Source organism: Phyllostomus hastatus, unplaced genomic scaffold, assembly GCF_019186645.2.
Source record: "Phyllostomus hastatus isolate PE091 unplaced genomic scaffold, TTU_PhHast_1.1 phas_scaffold_78, whole genome shotgun sequence".
Classification (NCBI taxonomy): domain Eukaryota; kingdom Metazoa; phylum Chordata; class Mammalia; order Chiroptera; family Phyllostomidae; genus Phyllostomus; species Phyllostomus hastatus.
In genome coordinates, this window is record NW_025334041.1 from 51,569,582 (window position 1) to 51,594,084 (window position 24,503).

General features: G+C 36.8%; 1 protein-coding gene across 5 annotated transcripts in view; it reads right to left on the reverse strand.

Moving 5' to 3' along the window:
• AMPH (amphiphysin) overlaps nt 1-24,503 on the reverse strand; it is a 284,998-nt gene that overhangs the window by 61,698 nt on the left and 198,797 nt on the right. For 4 of the 5 annotated variants that reach the window (XM_045828635.1, XM_045828634.1, XM_045828633.1 and 1 more), the window contains exons 7-11: nt 23,034-23,119; nt 11,371-11,446; nt 10,649-10,731; nt 8,081-8,219; nt 6,880-7,008 (exon numbers count right to left, since the gene is read on the reverse strand). In XM_045828635.1, the coding sequence (XP_045684591.1) occupies nt 6,880-7,008; nt 8,081-8,219; nt 10,649-10,731; nt 11,371-11,446; nt 23,034-23,119 (513 nt within the window). The remainder of the gene's footprint in view (nt 1-6,879; nt 7,009-8,080; nt 8,220-10,648; nt 10,732-11,370; nt 11,447-23,033; nt 23,120-24,503) is intronic. The other variant, XM_045828637.1, reaches the window with a different exon arrangement.

A 24,503-nucleotide genomic window follows, 5' to 3' on the forward strand; every position in this document is an offset into this window, starting at 1 on the left:
CTTAGGCTAACTGATGTTGGTTCGGGATTGTTATTCTGAGTTTGTGTTATTCCTCATTACTGACTGCTACTTGTTAAGCATTACATATTTGCTATAACTGAATGTACTTTAGTCAACTAAATGAGTTAGCTATAAGGAAGGATCAACCATAAATTACCCCAAGTATCCTCAGTAATTTTGAGAAAGAACAAAGTAGGAGGGATCAGAATACCTGATATCAAACTTTATTACAAGGCCACTATAATAGAAACAGGCTGGTACTAGCCTAAGAACAGACACACAAATCAATGAAACAGGACAGAGAGCCCAGGAATGAACCCATGTCTCTACGGTCAATTAATATTTGACAAAAAAGACAGGAACATAAAATGGAGTAAAAATAGCCTCTTGAGTAAATGGTGTTGGGAGATCTGAACAGTTACATGCAAAGAAATGAAACGACCATCAACTTACACCATACAAAAATATAAAATCAAGATGGATAAAAGACTTAACTGTAAGTCATGACACCATAAAAGTCCTAGAGGGAAATATAGGCAGTAAATTTTCAGATATCCCATGCAGCAATGTTTTGTACCAGTATATCTCCTAGAGCAAAGGATATAAAGGAAAGAATTAACAAATGCGACTACATGAAATTAAAAAGCTTCTTCACAGCTAAAGAAAATGTCAGCAAAATGAAAAGGGAAACTATGGGGAAATATTAGCCAATGATACCTTCGACAAGGGTTTGATCTCCAGAATATATGAAGAACTCATCCAAATCAACACCAGGAAGACAAACAATCCAATTTTACAAAAGGGCCACTTCTCCAAGGAGGATATACTGAGGACCCAAAGAGATATGAAAGAATGATCAACATCATTAGCCATCAAAGAGATGCAAACTAAAACCACAGTGGGGGTATCTCTTATTTAAAAAAAAATCCTAATACAGGCCATTTTTTCTTCTTTACCACTTGACAGAAAGATGCCCTTTCTTTAGCCTCCAGAGGGAGGTACCCTCACATTTGAGCACCTTCCCTGAAATTTTCTAAGTTCTCTTATGGTGTGGGTCCCTCATATGTTCCCTGGAACTCTGGGGCTCACATCCTCCTGGTTATCCTGGAAAGTGGTAGTCAGGCTTATTCCCAAGAGTGTGATGCGTAGATTGCTTGTACAGGCCAGCATGGCATTTCATTTATGGAGTCCCATGACATTAGCCACTATAATATTGCTGATATGCTCATTTTAAGTGTCTCAAAATGTTTATATGTACAGAGTGACCTTCCAAAAATTATTTGCTCAGAGACACAATTGGTAGGGAAAGCCCTGGTGGGAGGTGTAGGTGAAAATCAGAATTAAAGTCATCAAGTCAGAACAGAAAGCTGCCCAAACAATTTTTGAGGAAAAAAAATGAACAACCTTACATATATGCATATCTATGTGTACATATACATGATTCCTTTCTTTGGTTTTGGTCTCCTGTTAAAATCTTACTTATTTGCCATAAATTTGGTTTCCAGAGTCATAATATCATTTAAATCTTCCTTTTTCAAATGTTTCACCAAAATACCAATTTAGCAGGAACAAGGTACACTGGGATAAAAGGAAGACTGTTTGAGAAACTCTGATTTAAACAAACAAGGCTTTTGTTGTAGAACTTCTCAGAGCCTTGAACATGCTGACATGAACCATGAAAAAAGTACAAGGGAATGCAGGCCCTCCCAGCCACATAAACCAAGCATTTTATTAGACTATATGGGAAATGCTGTTTTAAAAGAATAATGCAAGGGTGTACAAATACAAAAAGAAATGGTTCAAATAAAAGAACAGATCAAAGCTCCAGAAAAAATACAAATAAGTGATAAAGAAATAGCCAACTTATCAGATGCACAGTTCAAAACACTGGTAATCAGGATGCTCACAGAATTGATTGAGTATGGTCACAAAACAGAGGAAAAGTAAAGGCTATAAAAAGTGACACAGTGAAATAAAGGAAAATGTACAGGGAACCAACAGTGAAGGGAAGGAAACCAGGATACAAATCAAATGTTTGGACCAGAAGGAAGAAATAAACATTCAACTAGAACAGAATGAAGAAACAAGAATTCAAAAAAAAAATGAGGAGAGGCTTAGGAACCTCCAAGACAACTTTAAGTATTCCAACATCTGAATCATAGGGGTGCCAGAAGGAAAAGAGGAAGAGCAAGAAACTGAAAACTTATTTGAAAACATAATGAAAGAGAACTTCCTTGATATGGCAAAGGACATAGACTTCCAGGGAGTCCAGGAAGCTCAGAGAGTCCCAAAGAAGTTGGACCCAAGGAGGAACATGCCAAGGCACATCATCATTTCATTACCCAAGATTAAAGATAAGGAGAGAATCTTAAAAGCAGCAAGAGAAAAGGAGACAGTTACCTACAAAGGAGTTCCTATGAGATTATCAGCTGATTTCTTAAAAGCAACCTTACAGGCAAGAAGGGGCTGGAGAGAAGTTATCAAAGTCATGAAAGGCAAGGACCTACATCCAAGATTACTCTATCAAGCAAAGCTATCATTTACAATGGAAGAGTAAATAAAGTGCTTCCCAGATAAGGTCAAGTTAAAGGAGTTCATCATCACCAAGACTTTATTATATGAAATGTTAAAGGAACTTACCTAAGAAAAAGATGAAGATCAAAACTATGAATAATAAAATGACAACAAACTCACAACTATCAACAACCAAACACAACAAAAAACAAACTAATCAAACAACTAGAGCAGGAACAGAATCACAGAAATGGAGATCACATGGAGGTTTATTAGTGGGGGAGGCGGGGAAAGAGGGAAAAGATACAAGAAATAAGAAGCATAAATGGTACGTAGAAAATAGGCGGAGGTTAAGAATAAAAAAATAAAAGAATAATGCAGGAACACAGATACATATATACACACAGAATTTCTTTCCATTTAACTTCTCAAGGTAGAAAAATAGGGACAGATGAGTTTGGACTTTGGCAGACCCATGTTTGTAAAACACAGAACCAGAAGAGCAAGATCAGCCCTTAGGTCTTGACATTGGGGCATCTCCCTGTAAGCAGCTAAGGATATTTCCCAGAGCAGATTCTGTGATATATTTAAGGTCTGGGGCCATTTGAGGGCTTTCTGGTCTGATATATTTCTGTTTCCAATCCTAGAACACATTCAAGAGAGAATTATCACTGTGATGACACAGGTAAATCAATCAGAAGTAAGAAATTCTAATCATTATGTTTTGAGTTTCTAGGTGGGATGAATACAAATGCCTTCCTTCTCTATAAAGCACAGGGAAAAAATAGAAAATACACAAAATTTATCTATTAAATGGAGAATTACTCAAACATTTTTAAAATATTAAATAAATGCAAATAGATCACTCTATATTATTATAATATATGTACCTGGAAGTATATCTCAGCTCCCTAGCTTTCAATACTCTGCTCCTTGGCAGCTGGCATCCATTTTCTCCTGAAATTTCTATTTATTTTTTAATCAGTTATCTGTGCATATCTAAAAATATTATCATCTATTTGAGACAATCCTTTCACTTATAATATGTAGCTTGACATATAATCTGGTAAACATATCTAATATCATAATCATACATATACAGGTGTATAAGCCCAACAGCCCTAAATATATAACATTTAAAGACATTAAGTGTAGTAATTATATGTGGTCAGTCATGACATACACTAAACTCAGCTGATTATTTCTCAGGAAGAAATCTGTTAATTTGATGTGGTACTTTGTTCATAGCCACATATTTGTATCATGTGGAATTCTGATGTTGTAAAATAGTCAGTGTTTTCAATGTGATCTCAAGACCAGCAACATCAGCATCACCTGAGAACTTGTTAGAAAATCAGATTCTTGGTCCCCAACCAAGATCTGCTGAATCAGAAGCTGCTAGATGAGACCCAAAAGGGCTGAAGTAATAACACACGATGGCTATATCTACAGAGGTATAAGCAACTAAGGGACTTGGTTAAGATGCTTCACAAAAAGGCAGCATCTGTAAATTTTAAAATAAAGCTAAACTGTATCAGTCCAGAAGCTAAAAAGTATACTGAAATGTAAATTTTTGTTTCACTCCCTCTCTTGATATCATGACATGAAACTAACAGCCATTTAGTCAATGGAAATGCTTCAAGTCATATACTGTGATCCACCTCCTAGAGCCATGTTGCTTTCCAGGTTTGGAAAAAAAATGACAGAAACTCCTTTCTGCCTCCTCCCCATATTAAGAGAATACTATATAAATGAAAATGAACCCCCAGAATGCACCCCCAGAATGTTGCTGGTAGGTAGTTCTTGCAAAATTGCCTGGTGGACTGATGGGCGTGACACATAGTATAGGGGACTGTTCTGTGTGGCAGTAGGAAATGTAGCCCAGCCCCCACTTGAAAAGGCCAGTGGGGCGTGAGGTCTGGCACACAGGACCCATGCCCATGGATAGTTTTTCCCATGGGGAATCAGGCCTGTATTGTACCTAGGCTGCTATGAGGCTTGCTTTTGCTAAAACTCCCTCACCCTGAATTGAGGCATCAAACGTTTACTTCATATCTTTAAAGTAACTTCCTAAAATCTATGCTAAACCTCAGGTAGGAGTGTAATCAGTTTAACCACTTTTTCCTTTGCACTTGCAAATATCCTTCTTCTTTGATGTAATTAGCAACATATTCTCCTTTGTTTTCTATAAAATGTAACCACCTAAAGTGAACCTATGCATAGTAAATGAGGACAATCCTCAATGTAATGTGCCCAGAAAAGCAGTAAAAGCCTGTCCAGGCAGGGGTCAGTGCTCTTCCTCTCTCTCACTGAGAGAGTGGTATTGCCATCCCTTTCTCTCCATAGGACTTCTGTAGGCCATGTGAATTTGTTTGTCGCAGCCACAACACATGGACCCTGCCAGCCAGGCGGGGCCAGCATTCTACCAGCTGTCTCATCACAGAAGCAGCAGCTAGAGATGGTTCTGTTTTGAAATGTGCTTCCTCTCCCTCTCCTCCTACCCTTGACTTTTCCCATCATATTCACTCAACAATATAAGCAAAAGTCAATGCTTTCAGAAGTACTTGGAGGCCTCTCCTGGCATTTGTAATTTTTAAAAGTGCTTCAACTCTTTTTTTTCCCTCACCATGAAGGACCCTTATCTAAAACTAGCAAAGTGCAAATAAAAATACATTTTAAAAGAAAGAACACTCTTGAACCCCATCTTTATTTCAGAACTAGTCTATGTGTCACATTTTCTCTACTTCAATTGCCTTAACTGCTAAATGGATAGGTCCTCAACAAGCACACATGGTTTTTAGGTGACCCACATGCTCTATTTGTGATGGAATTCAGAGGATGTTCTTAGAGGGTCCAGGTGAAAGGGAATTGATAGTAAGGATACTATCACCTGAAACACTCTGAACCGAAGAGTGATATAGAAAAAAAAAATGAAGCTGAGCTGTTAGCAAATGCAAACAGATAGCACAACTTAGAAATGAAAACTCCTCAAGTTTGGTGTCAGGTGGATGCTGAGTAAGATCATTTGGTTCAAGCTATTCCCAGAAGCATCTGTGTAGCCACAGGCATAATTTGTCCATGCACTAATAAACACACAATTCCCTTTCCTCAAAGGAGTTGCTAAATCTCATTTCAAGCCCTACTTATCTTATCATATTGAACATCTCATAGAAACAACAGAAGGAAAACTATTAGCTAAACGCAGTGTCTGTTGATAAATGGCCTTTAAGGGGATGAAAAATTATGATTTGACACTGTACTGCTTCTGAGTTTTTATTTTCTGAACCCCCTGATATCAGTACATTACTTCTATTATTGCCAACAGAGTGTGATTGTAATTGCGATGTCATACACAGTGTTGTTATTGATGTGTTCAGTAATTAAAAAGTGGTGCTCACATCACTTACAAAATGTAAATATTATTTCTGATCCTGACAACACTGGGAGATATTATATTGGCATGACTGGGGACTTTCACTCTTAAAGAGTTGGCTTTAATGACATTAGGAACAGCCCTGAAAGTCAAGACTATTCTCAAGACAACCAAGCTGCTCACAGGGATAGGGCTACAGTCCACTGAGGGTAACTAAAAGTGGAACACCTGCATCCAGTTGTCTTTGAAAGCAAGGGAACATCAACATTTCCATTTGCCAAATCATGTGCAAGGATACATTTCTACCTGAGGTATGGCAAAAGACTTAAAAATATTCACCTCTTTAATTTCATTTTCCTATTCTTTACTAGGAAGTAATATAAAACAAGTAGTAGAAGGCACAAACATGAATTCATTTATACTGACATTAACCAAAGCACTAGTGAAATCATTGAAAAATTGGAAGCAACCTGTGAACACAGTCAGGGGTTGCTACATCCACCTGACAGAATACTCCAGTTAAACATTATTTTTGAAAAGATAATATTATGACATGAAAGAATGCTCATGCAATTAAATAAAAAAGTCAGGAGTACATAACAATACAATTTGAATTTTGTAGAGCAAAATCAATATAAAACCAGGAAATAAAAAGACCAAATAAATAAATAAATAAACCAGAGCATATTTGTGGCTAAGTCAGAGTGGTATGATTTAAGTAATTACTAAAATTATTCCTTTTATGCCTTTTAGTACTTTCCCATTTTCTGCAATAAGTATGTGCTACTTATTGATCTTAATAGTCAAAAATAATATGAATATTTTCAAAATGTACATCTCCCATTTGAAAATGCTTTAGACATACCAAGCAAATCTGAATAGCAACTGAAATCATATTGTTAGCTCTAGCATCTTCTCTCTTTAGAGTTGAGCCCTGAGAGTCCCTTCGCCATGTACTTTATAGACATCCCACCGCTGTACTAGGCACTCACCTGGGAAGGTATTGTCACACTGATTTCTGGGACAAAGTTGTCCTCAAAGAAACTGATGATGTTCTCCTGCTGCAGTTCCTTTGTCGGGGTGACTTTAGGCAGAGGTGGTATAGGAGGCCCTTTCCTTGTCTACAAAGCATTAAACACAAGCAGTAGTTAATTCAGCCAAAGATGATGTGCAAGACATGCAAAAATCTCATGTGAACAGAGGTGGAAGGACAGATAGATTACTGACTGAAATTCAGATCTACATATAGAAACAAGCCCACCTAATAGTACAGAATGCCATCTGCTTGAGTGGCTCTGTGAGCATAGACAGGCACTGGTCCAATAAGAAAAACTCAGGCTCTAAGGCTCCATCCATCACAACCCCAAGAGCTACACTCAGGGCTGCATGGCCAGATGCCTGTGCCTCTAATGTTAAACTAAGGCACTACCTTCTCTGAAGCAAACTGAAAATGATTTCTCACTTCAGCAATGAGTTAAAATTTTAAAATTAAAATCAAGCAAGTTTTTTATTGGAATCAGTGAGACTACCTACAGGCAGCATACATTTGCTACATGTATCTTCCTATGAATTTCCTTCCTTAGTTTTAGCTGAACACATGAAAGCTTAAACTGTACTGGACACTTCAAGTTTTCTTATAGAAATTTCATGTTCACCGAAGGTAGGAAAGAATGGGTGGCAATTTTTCTCTATATTTACCTTTTCCTGGCCCTTACTATTTTTTTCCATCATTTGTTTCTTGCACTTTTGTTGCATGTCTGTTCATGTACAATATATGGTGGATGATACAAAAAGTATGAAGTGGCATATTCACATAACAGCTTTTTGTGGCTGTACTTGCCATGATCCTTAATAAAGCACTACAGGAGAGAGGTTTCATGAAGACGGTAGGATTAATGGGAACCTTTATGGAAAGGATTCTGTGAGCAAAAGATGGAAGAGGAGAGTAGGCAAGCCTGAGAAAGCTGAGGTAAACACACTCAAGTATAGGGTGTGCAAGAAAATAAAAGGTCCAAATAAGGAAAATAAGTTGATTCCTTAGTGACAACTATAATGCCTAAAACTTCATACTTCAAAGTCTCCTCAACCAGAAGTAAACTCCTCTCAATTCCTCTGCCCCACAGGACAATACCTGATGGGGTCATCCCACCATGAGCTTTTCCAGTCATCCTAATATATTTGATCTCTTCCTACCTGTGAAGGTGACCGAGGCCGTGCTGGTGCAGGAGACGAAGGCACCAGTGTATGATTGGGACTAGCTGTTGGGCTTGGGATGGGTGAGGGCTCTTCAGGCGGTGATGGTGTCTTTGTGATGCGGAGAGGACCTGAATCACTGGATGAACACACAAGATGTAAGCAAGGGGTCTTCTAAGGAGCAGTATTTATTTATTAGGAATCCTCCATCCCAGAGAAATTCTGAGTCATAACAGGTATTATTTGTTATCCAGCCCTTCTTCTGGGTTAATTATGGTTATTAACACCGTATGCCAGACCCTGCTTATAGATTATCTCTAATCACCACAATACCTATGCAGAGAGTTAAAAATGCCTAAAATCACTGGGTAATTAACTGGATCTGAATTCAGGCCTTACTAATGTGACCCTTATTCTTTCCACTGTGCCAAGTAGGTTTTGCAAGAATCTTGCAAACATAAACTGAATTAACTGTACTAATTTCACTATTGACTTACAAGGTAATGTTGCTATGTCATAATCTATAGCAAAAGCTACTTCAAAAATGAAAAACTTTATGTTAAACGGCATCCTTAGGCTAGTGTTACTTTTAAGATTTTGTAGGAGTGTTTTCTGGTAACATTTGGAAATTAATTCATTAACCCTTTCTACTTCTACACCTTTAAGAACAATGGCTCAACTCGGGCACCTTGAAATGTGCAAACAAATTATGTAATGTAACAGAATCAGAAATATTTACTCACAACCCACCACATACCTGGTATCAGGCCAGGTGCTTGTGAACAGCCTGAAGTTAATGACTAAGAAGGCACTGGGGACAGATTCTGCTCTCTAAGAATTTCAAAAGTCTACAGATTAAGGGAACAGGATCTGCATCCCAAAATAAATATGTACACAGCAGCATGGCCTACAAGGGAATGGATCTTACAGAGAGAACACAGACATACCACATGATTGGGGCTATGTGCCCCAATCATGCCTCTATCAGGAAGCACAACCCCAATCTATGCTTAATAGAAATAGATGCTACTGAGCTTGTTCACTCACTGCCTCATTCTGCACAGAAATGTTGAAAAAAATGAAAGGAACATTTGTTAAATCACTGTGGCCCCACTTCTCCATTTTATCTGATTTAGCAACTTTGAAATTTTCAGATGCCTTTATCCCTTTCATCTCTCCGTAATGGAGGAACCCTTATTTTTTATGTATTTTATTTCTTAGAAACCTAAAAATCATTTTGATATTACAGTTCTTACTGCGTTCCTAGGTGCATTAGAAACAGTGTGTCCCTGCCCCTTTCATGTATTCTTCTAGTCATATTCTTTCCCTTAGAAGGAGAGACATACTTTATGCTCACTTAGTACAGCAGCCATAGCAGAGACTATGAATACAGCTAGTCCAAGGAGCAACAAATAAGAATATTAGCTACCTCCAGAGAGATTCAAACACTGACACATAGAGATAGTGGTGTATGTGTAGGAGTATGCATATATTTATAAGTATGTATGAGTATATATATTGATGTTAAAATTGCATATATAGAATGTTACAACTGCTTATTACTTTATTTTTTGTTTATTTTTATTATATTTTTCCATTATCATTTATCTCCCTTATACCCTCTTCCACCTCTACCCACCCCTTTCCCCACTGCAATCACCATACAGTAGTCCATGTCCATGAGTCTTTTCTCCTTTTTCTTGATCCCTCCACCCCCAACTCTGCTATTATTTTAAAGCTATTTAGTCCAATAGCATCTATTTCCCCCTACTACTAAAAAAAAAAATGAGATCTTTAACTAGAGATGCTCTTGGACTTAAGAAAGTCAACACATGTTAACCACATGTAGAGCCATAAAACTGAAAGCTGGGTCTTTGGACTTCCAGCACAAGGTCCACTTGCCTGCATTCTTTGAGTGCATAATATCTGAGAAGGATGGAAAAAGAGGAATTCCAAAATCATGGGAGAAAGATGGTGTAAAGCCAAACAACCCCGACAATGTAGACATTTCACCTATGGATCAATGGATCTTTAGTGTATTTGAAGGCATACTCAAAATAACCATGTGCAATAAAAGAAAAAAAAACAATGCAGTGTGTGCAAGATGGAGTTAGGAGGAGGTAAGGTGGTGGTGAGGTGTTACCAACTTCTTCTCTCCTTTCCCAAAATGGATTCTTTAAGTATGTCATCACCAGTGATAAATATCAGGGTAATAGTTTGAGTTCAAGGAATTCCTTCCTTCTTCAAGAAAAGTAATAAGTGCATAACTAGAAATTATATGTTAAAAATTTATACCATTGCTCTTAGGTTCCATGGAAAGCAGAGAAGCAGATAGTCAGTTCTATCATGACAATGAAAAAAGGTTGTGGGAGGTAAATCTGAAGGGTGAAGGTAAATGTGAAAGCATAGAACTAAGGCTGGTATCTGCCTCCACATGGAAAGGCTCCTGTATTTTTTACTTTTATAGGATGAATAAAATAGTATAGGTTGGTACAGGCTGCAGAACTTGCAACAAGCAATGCATTTAAATGAATGAACATGGACTTGGCTCTGATGAACTTGGCCTACCTGGGAGCGCCTTGAATGGTGAAGGCCTTGTCAGCGTGCTGGTCACCCAGTTTTGTCATTACTTCATACAGTTTGTGGCAAAGCTAAGGAGACAGAGGCCACTTGTCTATTAGCTGCAATTCATTCTGATGCCTACTCAGGCTACTGTGCCCCCAAAATGGACTGTTTATTGAAAAGGTAGCATTCATGTCAAAACTTAAAGGCTACAAATAAACTTAAAAAATTAAAATATATTAATTAACCAGAGTACAAAGAAAAAAAAACCAGAAAATAATTGTTTACATTGACTTTACCAGAGATGAAGTCATACAAGCACCTGCTAAACTAAGAAAACACCAGCTGAGGGCACAGCTGCAGATTATCTGAATATTTGGAGGCAAATTTTTTTGTAGCTTAAAGTATCACTTGAGATTCCAACATTAAAAACTGACTGAGAAAAAACAAAACTGTGACAATGAAAAAAATTATTTCAGAGAAGAAATAAAAGCAGCCAGTGATTCACGAGAGCACTTTTGTACACCCACAAACTAAAATCTTTGTAAGACATAGAGAACTATGTGATCACAACAAACCTGTAGAAATACTACTGAGAGTAATAACACACTATTAAAAACAACATGCAAGTGAGCATATTCTTTGCATCATGCTATGCCACTTCATTTGCTTCCAGAATAAATGTTCATTTACTTTATATTCCATAAGTAAAAATAATCATTACTCACCACTGCAATTTCCTTATGAAACTTGGCCTCAAGGCTAGAGACATTTTTAAAAGTATTGACATAAAATCCAATTCGTCTACCATGTGGAGATGCAAAGAAGAACAGAAGGGAAAGACCAGTGAGCAAAACTGTATTTTAATAGCAATTAAATATATTAAAAAGAGGTTTTCTTTATATAATATTGAATAACATTGGGTTAAATAAAATACTTAACCCAAAGTATGCTGACCTTTCCTAATCAAAAATATAAACAAAAAGCTCTGTACCCCACATAGATCAGTTGGTTGTATGTCTGAGCATTGTTCCGCAAAGCAAAAGGTCACCAGTTAGATTCCTGGTTAGGGTACATGCCAGGGTTGGGGCCTGGTACCTGGTTGCAGTGCATGAGAGAGGCAACTGATCTATGTTTCTTTCACACATTGATGTTTCTCTCTCTCTTTCTCTCTCCTTCCCCTCTCTCTAAAAATAAATACATAAAATTTTAAAAATAAATCACAAAGATAATATCGTTTCACATACAGCACCTCTCCTGAAATGTAGTTATTACCCTAAGTCTGTGGTACTTGAGTGTGCTTCAGAATCACCTGGATGTTTGTTTCTGAGTCAGTAGATCTGAGATAGGGACCAAATTTGCATTTCTAACCAGCTCTAGGTGCTCCTGGTTCAGAAATTAACACATTTGGAACCACTACCCTAAGAATTTATTTGTATTTCAGATATGTATCTTACAAAGGCTTTGAGAAATAGGAATTTATTTTTTTAATTTTTACAAAATATAAATGGTCTAGTTTTGATATCATATATTTCTATTCTGAAATTTGTGTGACAGAAGAAAATAAAAGACCAACAAATTAATTACAATTCTTCAGCTAAAGTGACAGCAGGCTTTCATTGAACAAATAAATATACAAGCTGTCCATTCACAAATATCTCAAACATTGACATAAGCAAAGTCTCTTGAGCTACTTAGCTCCCTAAAGTAAGTACACTAAGTCACCCCAGTGGATATAGCCCAGAAGCCCCATTACAAGCTCCCTCTGCTCTAAATGAGAGCTCTTTGGACTGTACTAATTCAATCCTTCTGCATCCAGGTGAGTAAGTTACACTTTGATTTAATTCATGTTTCTGTTTCAATGACAATCTCAAAAATAACCCCAGAATCATAATTGTTTAATTAGATTCCAAATCTCGATCAAGAGCAAGTAAGGACTTAGATACGAGAAACATTAGATAGGCCTAATATATGGAATAAACATATATTCACGAAGTTAATGATAAGAATACTTATTGGGGAATAAGAATGTGCAGTACACAATATGTACCCTTCTCATATACATAATGAGATGAGATGATAGAGAAAGGGGCTTCTTGTATTTTTACACTGTGGTCTGTAGGATTTCACCAAGCAGAGGTGGACCAATATTCCATCAAAGCTCTTAGAGAGAGCAGCTCTCTCAGCATTTTTATATATTCCCTCACTTAATTCCCTTTAGGGTAGTGGTCCCCACTTTTTATCCAGGAAAACTGAGGCACAGAGAGAGGGCTAATTGTCCAAGATTATGTAGTTAATAAATGGAGAACCAGCATTTGGACCCAAAAGGAGGAAAATGAATAGAAAAGCATGAAATATTTGTTGAGAAACTTTGCTTAAGCATGAATATCATTTTTATGTGTTTTCCCATGAATTAAGTGGTTTATAATTTTAACAAAATAAAAGCTAGAAGTCTAATTTAGAGATTCAGAGGTAAAAAAAAATAGTTGAGTGCTAAATCTATCCAACCGATAAGACTTGCTTATTCAATGGCCTAACCTGTACCTAAATTTCTGGTGGGAGAAGGTATGGGCAGATAAATGGAAAAGGTAAAAAATACAATACAAATTTTTCTCCATGTTCCACTCAATCTTCTTGAAAAATAAAATTTCTAAGACTAGTTTATTTGGATTCCCTTCACCTTTTCCCCCCTGAAGTTTACTGAGGTACAATTGACAAAATTGTAAGATATTTAGAATGTGCATCATGGTGACTTGACTTATATATACAGGGTGGGCAGAAGTGGGTTTATAGTTGTTCATATGGAAAAAAACATTAACAAATAATAATACAAGAATAAATTGTTTTGCACACTTACAACTGTAAACCTACTTTTGCCCACCCTTGTACATTGTGAAAGGATTCCCTCCAATTAGCTAATTTATAAATACATCACCTCACTTTTTTTGATGAGAACTTTAAAGTTCTGCTCTTTTAGAAAATTTCATTTACATAACAGTGTTATTAACCATTGTCACTATGCTTTACATTAGATCCTCAGACCTTATTTATCTTATAGCTGAAAGTTTGTACGCTTTTACCAACCTCTCCATATTACTTACACTCCCCCAGCCCCTGGCATCCACTTTCTACTTTCAGTTTCTATCAGTTTGCCTTTTTCCTTTCTTTTTTTTTTTGAGATTCCACATATAAGTGACACCATGCAGTATCACCTCACATCTGTCAGAGTGGCTATCATCAAAAAGACAGGAAATAACAAGTGTTGGTAAGAATGTGGAGAAACAGGAACCTTTGTGCATTGTTAGCAGAAATGTCAACTGCTGCAACCATTATGGAAAAAAGTGTGAAAGTTCCTAAAAAAATTTAGAATAGAAGTACCATATAATCTCAGCAATCCAAGATCTCAAAGAGATATGCGTACATGCACTCCATGTTAATTGCAGCATTATTCACAATAGCCACAATATGGACAGGTCCCAAGTAATCACCAACAGATGAGTGGATAAAGATGTGAGATTATATAGAAAATATTGTGTATGTATAGTATTATAAATAATATTAATTGTGCATGAGAAAAAGGAAATCCTGCCATTTCCAGTAAGATGGATGGAGCTTAGGACATTTTGCTAAATAAGATAAGCTGGACAGAGAAAGTCAAATGTTTCACTGACGTTTTATGTTCTGTCTCTACAGTGATCATGTGTCCCCTTTTTAAATTTGAATTTCAATTGTAGGTAACCATGTATATGTTTGTGTATGTGTATGAATAATTTATACAAATATCCATATACATAAACATATACTAATCAAGAAAATCTTGTTATAGTGTGACTGGGAAATAATAAGTACTGAAGAAGGTCAGACCAGAAACCTGGGAGAAAGAGCCTGGGAAAGTAGGCCTATGCTCTGAGGCAGAAGACCTTCCACACCACAAAGCAGAATGTTTATTTTCAGGCAATGGGTATTTGTGGCCTCTGGCCATGTCTGAGATAGGAGAAGAGAGAGAGCCTGGACCTGTATTTGAAGAAGTAACTAAGGCAGCAGTTGGATGAGAGAGGAGAGACTGTAGATGCTCTGACAATCTGTGCAGAGGGACCTGACTCATTGTATTGTCTGCAGAGAAGTCTTCCTGGGAACTTTAAGTGGCAACTCTGGACTCCTTTTTCAGGATCCCAGTCAACCAGTCAGTAATTCCCCATACCTTCCCTCATTCAATTACTCAACAAAGGGCCTATCTAACTCTGAGTGCAAATATAGTGTGGGCTAAAGTGGCCCCAGAAATTAACAATATCCTTCAAGGAGGCTGATCAGTAAACACATGCTCCATTAATACTGGTAAGGGACAGAAACCAATTTGAAGACAGATTATAAATGTTCAAGTTATCACAAAAGTCATACATGACTAAATATCAAAAGTGACTAGATTGGACAGAAACAGCTAAAGGAACTGAGATGTGAAGGTGATAAGGAGCCCTGCGCCAGATGCAAACATCTGTTTGAGAAAACACAATTAGGCTGCCCTGAAGAACAGGTCAGCTTTAAACAGAAGGTGGGTGTAGATAGTGGAGGGTAGTTGAAGTTGATTGATGAGTACTGTTTTATTTTCATTGATTTTTCATTATGATAAAGCAAACCCTAATGAAGATCTATGAATTAAAACTGTGCACAACTTTACCATTTCCTCAGAATAGGTTTCTTGAATGTAAATGCTATATGAAAGGTACATACAACAGAAAGCTTTGATGTATATTGCCAAATGGCTCTCTCAAGGGCTAGGCCTTTATAGTACCTCCACTTTAAATATGGCTGTATGCAAAACCTTTGGAAGTTTGATAAATCAGTAAAAGTTAGTATGTTACCAACTTTTAAATTTATGTTTCTTTAATGAAAATTAACAATTTTTGTTCATTTATGTATTGGTCATTTACATTTCTCCTTTTGTGAGTCACCTATCATATTTTTTACTTATTCTTAGTTCCTGTTCTTTTACTATGTATTTGTATAAGATTTTATATTAAACCTATTGAATTTTAGATACTTTTGGCAAAAACAAGAATGTTCATTCTTCTGTCTTTAAATTTTATTTTATGATATACAGCATACCAACTTGTTCATACCAATTATTATTTTGAGGAATAATTGGGGAGGTACCAGAATGAAATACTTTATTTAGAATGATTAAACAAACATCTATAATTTTCTAATATTTTTATGGTTTCTTTTTAGAGTTTAGAAATTAAATCAACTAAGGAATTTTAATTTAGAAAAAAAGTTCAATATTTTTGATGCAACTTATTATTCAGAGCTTTTCTCCAATTACTTCCTTCCAAGTAGAGATTACCTCACTATATTTCATGAATGAATAAATGCATGAACGAATTCATGAATGAACAAGTAAACAAACAAACAAGAGAACATGTCAGTGAATAAGCAAGTATGGTACTCTGCACTGGAAAGGCATGTTCTGGCTAGAACCTTAGCTTGTAAAAAAGTAGTATCACCATCAGTGAAACACTCATCCTCAAAGAGAACACATTCTGAATTCTGATATTATCAGCTTGGGAGGTTTTATTTCACAAGTTCTTCATAAACAAGGGTCTCAGAGACTCTACTACTTGCCTAAAGGACTTCTCTGGGGCATCCTCAGACTCCTTCTGACTGGCTGTCAAGACCAACTAAATTTCTTTATTAAGATTTTTGTTGTTGTTGTTGTTGTTGTTGTTGTTGTTCTTGGAAATAGTGGAAAGGATTAACAGCTAAGCTTAATATGACCACAGCTTTCAGGCTAGGATACCCTCCCTCTGCACTGCCATAAGGAAGTCTGCTTCTCCTGAGGGTGCTCACTGCTTTTCCCTGAGTCTCCTGCAGGGGAGGAAGCATCCTTTGCCATCACTCACGTACCATGTGGGCGGAATCAGATAAGTAAGAGTTTTCTCCTGGTTCTATGAGCTCATTTACACTATCCTGAGATTTATGCCACACATATTCAACCTCTTTACAGCTCCTCTATCAACCTCCCAGCCACATACTCCCACCTCCTTGGCCATCCCCACTCACTATCCATAACTGCACATGCCTTCATGGTTTCCTCCCTCTCCTTCACCAAATCCTTGCACCAATAAAGCACATCTCTACAACCACATGACCATGCAACCAAATAACAAACTCCTAATCCTCTGACCTCTGTGAGCCCCATATTCTTATTTATACACATTCTGCAATGACTTACTAGTGCATATTCTGGATCCTGCTATCACTGAAAATTGCCCCACCTCTAAAATGGGAAAATTCAGCAGCTCACCCACTACCCTAATTTCCTAAGCACCCAGCATGCAAAGCATACTCATCATTCATTCACTTCCATTCCAGCTGCAGAGTTTTGTTTTTTTTAGGGAAGTGGGGGTGGTTGAATACTAAGCAAGTAAACCTTTTCATTTGACTTTCTGTAATGCAGATAGCTTAGGAATAGTTTTTTTTAATGAAGAATATATTTGTGGGAAAAATAAGAAAGTAATTTTGCTTTACTAATATTTAATATATGGGTTGATAGTTACTCCTTGTCAGGACCCTGATTTTCTGGAAAGAAGAGTGAAATTCACACTTGTTTGCTTTTAAAATTATTATTTTAGCCCTATCCGGTATAGCTCAGTGGACTGAGCATGGCCTGTGAACCAAAGGGTCACTGGTTGAATTCCCAGTCAGGGAATATACTTGGGTTGCAGGCCAGGTCCCCAGTGGGGTGTGCACAAGAGGCAACCACACATTGATGTTTCTCTCCCTGTCTTTCCCCTTCCTTTCCCTTCCCTTCCCTTCCCTTCCCTTCCCTTCCCTTCCCTTCCCTTCCCTTCCCTTCCCTTCCCTTCCCTTCCCTGGCTCTAAAAATAAATAAATAAAATATTTAAAAAATAAAAAAATAAATAAAATAAAATAATTACTTTATTTTTACTTTTTGGGGGGGGTTCATATCTACCCCCTCACAATCCCTCCCCAGCCACTCCCTACTCAGAGCTTTTTAAATTGTAGAGAATCTGACTTTTTAAAAAATATCTCTGAGATAACTGACCCTTTTCTTCCAGGCTACTATCTCATCAGGCTCAACATCTTCATCTACTAAGCCCTCAACATGCTCTGGCTAGCTCTGTCAACATAATCATCCTCACTCCCTACTGGCCCCATATATACTCAGTCCTAAATTATCCCACTTTTGCCACTGCCATCTTCTCAGAATGATAAGAGTCATTTTAAAAGACTTCCCTTGCCCTGTCACCCCTCCCCATAACTGTTACGATTCCGCATACCCATCATTATCAAGATGCTTGAAATAACAGACAATACCCACCGTTTCTGCTTCCTCATCACCCATCCAGTCTCCAAGGCCTATAATCAGGCTCTGACCCCACCACTGACTGGAACTTCTCTGGAAGTTCACCAAAGGCAATGCACCTTTTGTCTTCATCTACTTGACCTTTCTATTGTAAATGACATTCCTGGCACTCCCTCATTGTTTAAGTTCTCTCTGTTCTTGGATTTTTGAGATACTGCTCCTCCAAGTCCCTTCCAAGTCTCCTTCTACATTTCTAATTATTTCATATTCTCAGGCTTTTACCACAGACCCCTCTTCTTCTGCACATTCCTTAAATATTGGTGCTCCCAAATGTTCTGCTTTGGCCTTCACCTTGTCAAAACAGAAACTATCTCACTACCTACACATCATCGATTCTCATGACATCAACCACCACACATATAATAATGACCCCTACTAAACCTCTTTTTGAGCTCCCAACCTAGTTACCTCAATAGATATTTCCTTTTGGACCTCTTAATGTCTCTTCAAACTCAACATATATCTGCTAGAACTCAGTAATTTACTAAAACTTCTTTTTTCTCACATATTGTCAATCTCTCTGAGGGAGCCCGCTTGAACTTCCCAATCTACACTAGTTATCCCATCCCGTGTTACTTTCTGTTAAATTATCTTGTTTTATAGTCTACCTTGAACTTTTTTGTTTATTATTTTATTCTTAATTTCTTTTCTTGGTCATTGCCTTTTCCTATAGCTCCAAATACAAAAGCTCCAAATACGAAGATCTTCAGTACAGAATCTTCAGTGCCTAAAATAGTGGCTGCCACATAATGAGTGGTCAATCTGTATCTACTGAATGAATTACAAATGAATCTGACCACTGCCTCTCTCGTGCTTTATCACCACAACTCTCCTCCTGGATACTTTCACTGTGACCTCCAGCTACTATATTAAAAACTAAACATAGTTCCATGAACCCACAATATCTGCTTCAATCTCCATGCCTTTATTCATGTTCTACCTCAGTCTAGAAAACCCTTTTCACTAAATTTGATATTAATCATTTAAAGAGATTTAGCTCAAGTCTTTTCTTTGGAGCCCTTCCTTATTTGTGATACCTCTTTATCATCTCTTACAAAATTGTAATCCCCTTTAGAACATAAAAACATACCCTAGCATTTCCTTTTAAAATTGAACCTACACCTCCCCTAGGTAGTACTTCATTCCTCTTGTCCCTATTTTTGAAACACATGACAATAATGGAAGACTGGAGAAACAAAAAGTGATTCATAAAATTTACAATCTTAGGCAAGGTGTTAATCAATATAATCTTTAGCTTCCTTATCTGTAAAATGGGGATGGATATCTGTAATTGTGACGACTAGAGACTATATACCATATGTAAAGCGCACAAAATGATACCTGGCAAATAGAAAGTTTTCAATAATGATCTCTCTCTTTCATACAAAACACACACAATTTACATCATTATGGGGATTGAATAATTTGGGTTTAGTAAAGAAACACACTATATAAAAGGAAAGGCCTGAGCTGGGTTTTGATCAAAGTATAGAACCTGATTAACATAAAGAGAAAGAGCCTTGAGTGCCATATGAGAAATTAGACTGGATTTAAAAGCACTGAAGCATTTATATTGTATATGACCAGATAAGGGGAAAGGTTGCTCTCCAAAATTTGTCCCTTAAATATTCCCTTTGTTTTTAAGTCCCTACAAAGCCTTCCACATTCAAGATAGTTTGACAATGACTTTATTTTGAATAAGCATATACTATTTGGGGAGGGCATATAAGCCACAGAATACATCAGTAAATGTTCATTTTGATACATATAAAGAGCACTAAAAAATTTTTTTGTAGCCCTGGCTGGCATAGCTCAGTGGATTGAGTGCGGGCTGTGAACCAAAGTGTCGCAGGTTCGATTCCCAGTCAGGGTACCTGCCTGGGTTGCAGGCCATGACCCCTAGCAACCACACATTGATGTTTCTCTCTCTCTCTCCTTCCCTTCCCTCTCTAAAAATAAATAAATAAAATCTTAAAAAAGAGAAAAAAATTTTGTTACATATCCAATATATATAAGGCAAATAACATGTATTTATCTTTTGACAATTTTGGCAATTTTTCCAGGAGCATTGTCTCATAAGTGGAAGTGTTAAATATTGTGGTACCCAAGTCTTTTCAAGGTCCAGTTTAAAAAGCCATGGACTGTGTAATTATGTGTGCGATCCCAAAAGTTCTTTTATAGAAGAAATGACAATGACTGCCTTTATTGTATGCAAATGACAACTTTGTTTAAGATGGAATACCTGTTGAGAAACATGGGGCGCTCCAAAGAGATATTAGCTGACTTGATGAGTGTCAAAGATACAGATAAAGACTTTGGATACAAGTATTTCTCAAAATGTAAGAACGCAAACAATAATATTTCTTAAAAAACACAATTTTACATAATTTGTAACTTTAGTAATAAATGATTATAAAAATTAAAATTATAAATAGATATTTATCTCATCTATATATTTATATATTCAGGCTGTTCAAAATGCTCATTGGGGGAGATGTGAGGTCTTTCTTGGACACACGTGGTCTGTCCAAAAGGTATCCAGCCATGTAATATAAAAAATAGAGATATTTGTTGAAGAAGATACAAGAAACATTGTACTTAGGACAATAATGTCTCAGTCCCCTTCAAAGTAGACACCTCGGGACCTCACATAGTTCTCCCATTCATTATCAGCTGCCCTGTCTTATTTTCCTAAATCTCACTGATGGTCTGAAATCTCTTCCCTTTCAAAGGTGATTTTTGGTTTGAGAAAACTCAGAAGTCTCAGAGTGCCAAATCTGGGCTGTAGAGAGGCTGAGTCAACTGGGTGACTTGATGTTTCACCAAAAAACTCTGCACAAGATGTGATGCATGAGCAGGTGTGTAGTTGTGATGAAGCTCCCAATCACCGATTGCCCATAGTTACATCCTTCTGAATCATCAAAATTGTTTCCATGGAAAAATGTTCAAGCTTAATGCAAAATTTGATGCAGAAACATTGCTCTACCCTCTCAGTCATTTTGAATGTGACAGCCACAGAAGTACACATGCTCACTCAACAGTGTCTACTGCCCCCACTAACTAGTACAGTGAAGTCAGCATTGTTCATTCATAGGCATACCAGTCCACTCTTCTTGGCTTCCAGGTAACAACAATGTTGCACAAACCATTCTTGTTATATTAATAATGGCTGGACTGTATCTGGACAGACCTTGTATATAGTAAGTTCCTAAGCAGACTACAGATATGTCACAATGGAGCTTCTGAATAAAGAGGTGTATAGGATGAAGAGACCAAGACAGAAATATGAGGGCAAGACTACTTTCATGATCTACAAAGGATGATAAGGGTTAGAGATGGTGGCAATGAGAATACAAATGGGGACATCAATCCAGGAAATTATACAGATAAAGGACAGATTGTTTCCTTTGACAATTCTTAAGTTCCATAGTTAAAGACTACAAAATCTTGAGGCTGGAAGCCCAAGAATGATGGTACCAAAAAGAGAAATGCAGATATTGAAAGAATGAGTAAATTCATGGCAATGAGTTAATTTCACACATGTTAAACTGTGGGTTATAGATGGACATTGCATTAGACATGTCCTATAGTCTAAAATTTTTTATAGATTTTTTAGTAGTCCAAAAATAAACTCTGAGTGCCTATTGTTGACAAAAAATCAAAAGCACTAGGAATGAACACAGAAAAGGAAATATTTCTGTTTAGATCCTCAATATTATTATAATTTTGTAGGATAAATAGAAGCTCTTGAATTTCAATATAGGATGATGTTAGGAGCAACAATCTGGTTGGAAGTTGGGTTAGAAGATTTGGCTTTAGACAATGTTGCACAGTATGCATTATTTTGTTGATTTAGGGTTATAGCACAGGGGGGTGCTAATGGAAATTAAGAGACATGCCCCATTCCATCCAATAACTTCTTCATTCTAACATTAAGAAAATTGCACTTAATGCCATGAGGAATGTAGAATACCTATAAATAAGAAGTACTTCATTAATACCATGAGAAATGGAAAATGTACCAATGCCTTGATACATTGCCATAAAAAATGCTGAGCACCTGTAAATAAGAATATCTAGTATCTAAACTAGGGATGGAGTTCATGTTAACAGGTCAAGGGCTGAAAGTAGTGGCTTGGCATCAAAGCCAGAAAACTATATAAGCTCTTGGAATAAAGGAAGTTCTGCCAAGAAAACTGAAAGGGTATCCTTATAAATTTCAAGGTTAAAGGAAATCTCCTAACACCTCTGATTGAGATTTGGGTCTTCATTTGATAACTACTATATCAAAGTTAAAACTCTGCCATTCAACATGGCTGCCACTAGCTACATGAGGTTATTTAAATCTAAATAAATCAAAACAACTTCAAGGATACCTGGATGATAGTGGTGCAGCTGCCTGCATTTCTCAGAGGACAGTATTTTGGATGGGAAGGAAATACAAGCACAGCTTAGGATCAGGCTGGCCTGGAGGAAGATGGCAGGGTTATCATTCCTTGGGTGTTCTACAGGAGACAAGCTCCAAGGAAGAAGCCTGTCATTTTTCCAAAATCGTGTAGCTTTTTGATATTACACTGTTTTAGTTTGTAAACTAACCCTATACAAATAGGATAATTAAAAATTAACAGGGGGAATGATAGAACTCAGATATGAAAAAGTTTAGCCTTAATTGATAGGCTTAAGTACTAATGCATGTAGAATCCTGTTATTCCAAAGGTATATAGTTTTTTAATAAAGACTCCTTTTTTTATCAGCAAAAAATAATAAATAAATAAATAAATAAATAAATAAAAACAAAATAAATTTCTTTTAAAATTCAGCTACATTCCAAGTGTTCAACAGCCAGCCACATGTGCCAAGTAGCTTCCATACTGGAAAGCATAGATTATAGAACACTTCCACTGGACTGCACTAAACTATCACAGGCAACAAAGACAAGATAAGGGATATTCACTATTCTTAAACTTCTAAAAGAGACAGGTACCATCTGTACAAAAACATCTTTACCTTGACCATAATGATGGTAACTCTTCTTGCAAGTCAACATTAAACTCTTCAAACACTTTCTGTGCTTTCTGAAATTCCTCTTCTGCCTACAAATGACACATAACATGTTAACACTTAAAAAAGCACATAAACACAAGCCATTTCTATACACAACCAAGTCATGTAATATAAAAAAAGGAATAGCTTTATGGCATCCTAGAAACATTTTGGGTAGGAGAAAAATTAGTCTGCTTAATACCTACATTTTTCAATAAATATGAAATATTTATTCTTATTAAAACAAGAAAACTGAATTGACTACAATGGTTGGTCTTACACTATCTGGCAGATTCATTCATTCTACAAAAATGTGATAACTGCCTGTCACACACTGCTCTGCTCTGGATACTGAACATGGATGCCTCCCCATATGGAAATTCCTAGTCTAGTGGAAAGTCTAAATAATTACATTGCAAGATAGGGCTTATAAAGTGTTATGGAGTATGCTGCTGGGGAAGATGGTGCAGAGAACAGAAATGTTCCACAGAGAAGGTGATATTTTTTCAGTGGCTTTTGAAGAGTTAGTAAATGTTTGCTAAAGAAGGGGATGGATAAGGCATTGCTATATATAAAGGTGGAGTTCCTTGGGTTGGAATTTTACTGTACTAACCTTGTGAGCTTGTCATATTGATTTTTACTTCAGATACCTTTTTCACAAAATGAAAAAAGCAATGCCCACCTGACAGGCATTATGAGTATAAAGGAAAGGTGATATAGATGAAGTGTTAAACATGGTGTCTAGTCTCTATTAAGCCTCACATGAATAACAGCTATTATTGTGGCAGCTCAGGAACTTATATGTAAGTCATGAAGGCTCTAGTTTAGGATGTGTGCACAGAAGAAGGAGAAGAGAAAAAAAAGACATGGAAGTTGATAAGAATGGATGAGTGAGTCACAACCAAATAGAGAAAGTCGCATATACTATGCTAAGGAACCTAGATTTTTTCTGCAGGCAGTTGGAGCCATCAAAAGACTCAAGCAGTAGAGAATCATATCTAAATATGTGATGTAGAAAGACTAGACAGCTGTGTGTAGGCAGACAGGAGAAAGCAAGACTGGAAGAAAAGGGAGTAGCTTATGAGGAGTCATCAATTAATTGGCATCTGTAAATGACTAACTTATACTGTTAAAGTTACTGAAATGGGTTTTCTAAAAAAAAGAATGTTAGGCAAACCTAGCATATGTTTGTACTCTCAGACAATCCCAAGTTATGTCTGAGATTTTCAAACTGGTTTCCTGTATGAATCTGCATTTTAGCATCAAGTATATACCACAACCACAGTAAGTAGTACAGGAATACTTCTTACTTTCCCCAGTATTGTTGGGGGGCAAAGTTTATGCTTATCAAAATATACAAGTCAGTGTCACCATGTGAACTCTACAAGAACATCAAAAACCTTATTTTTAATGAAAAATTATGGAAAGCAGCTC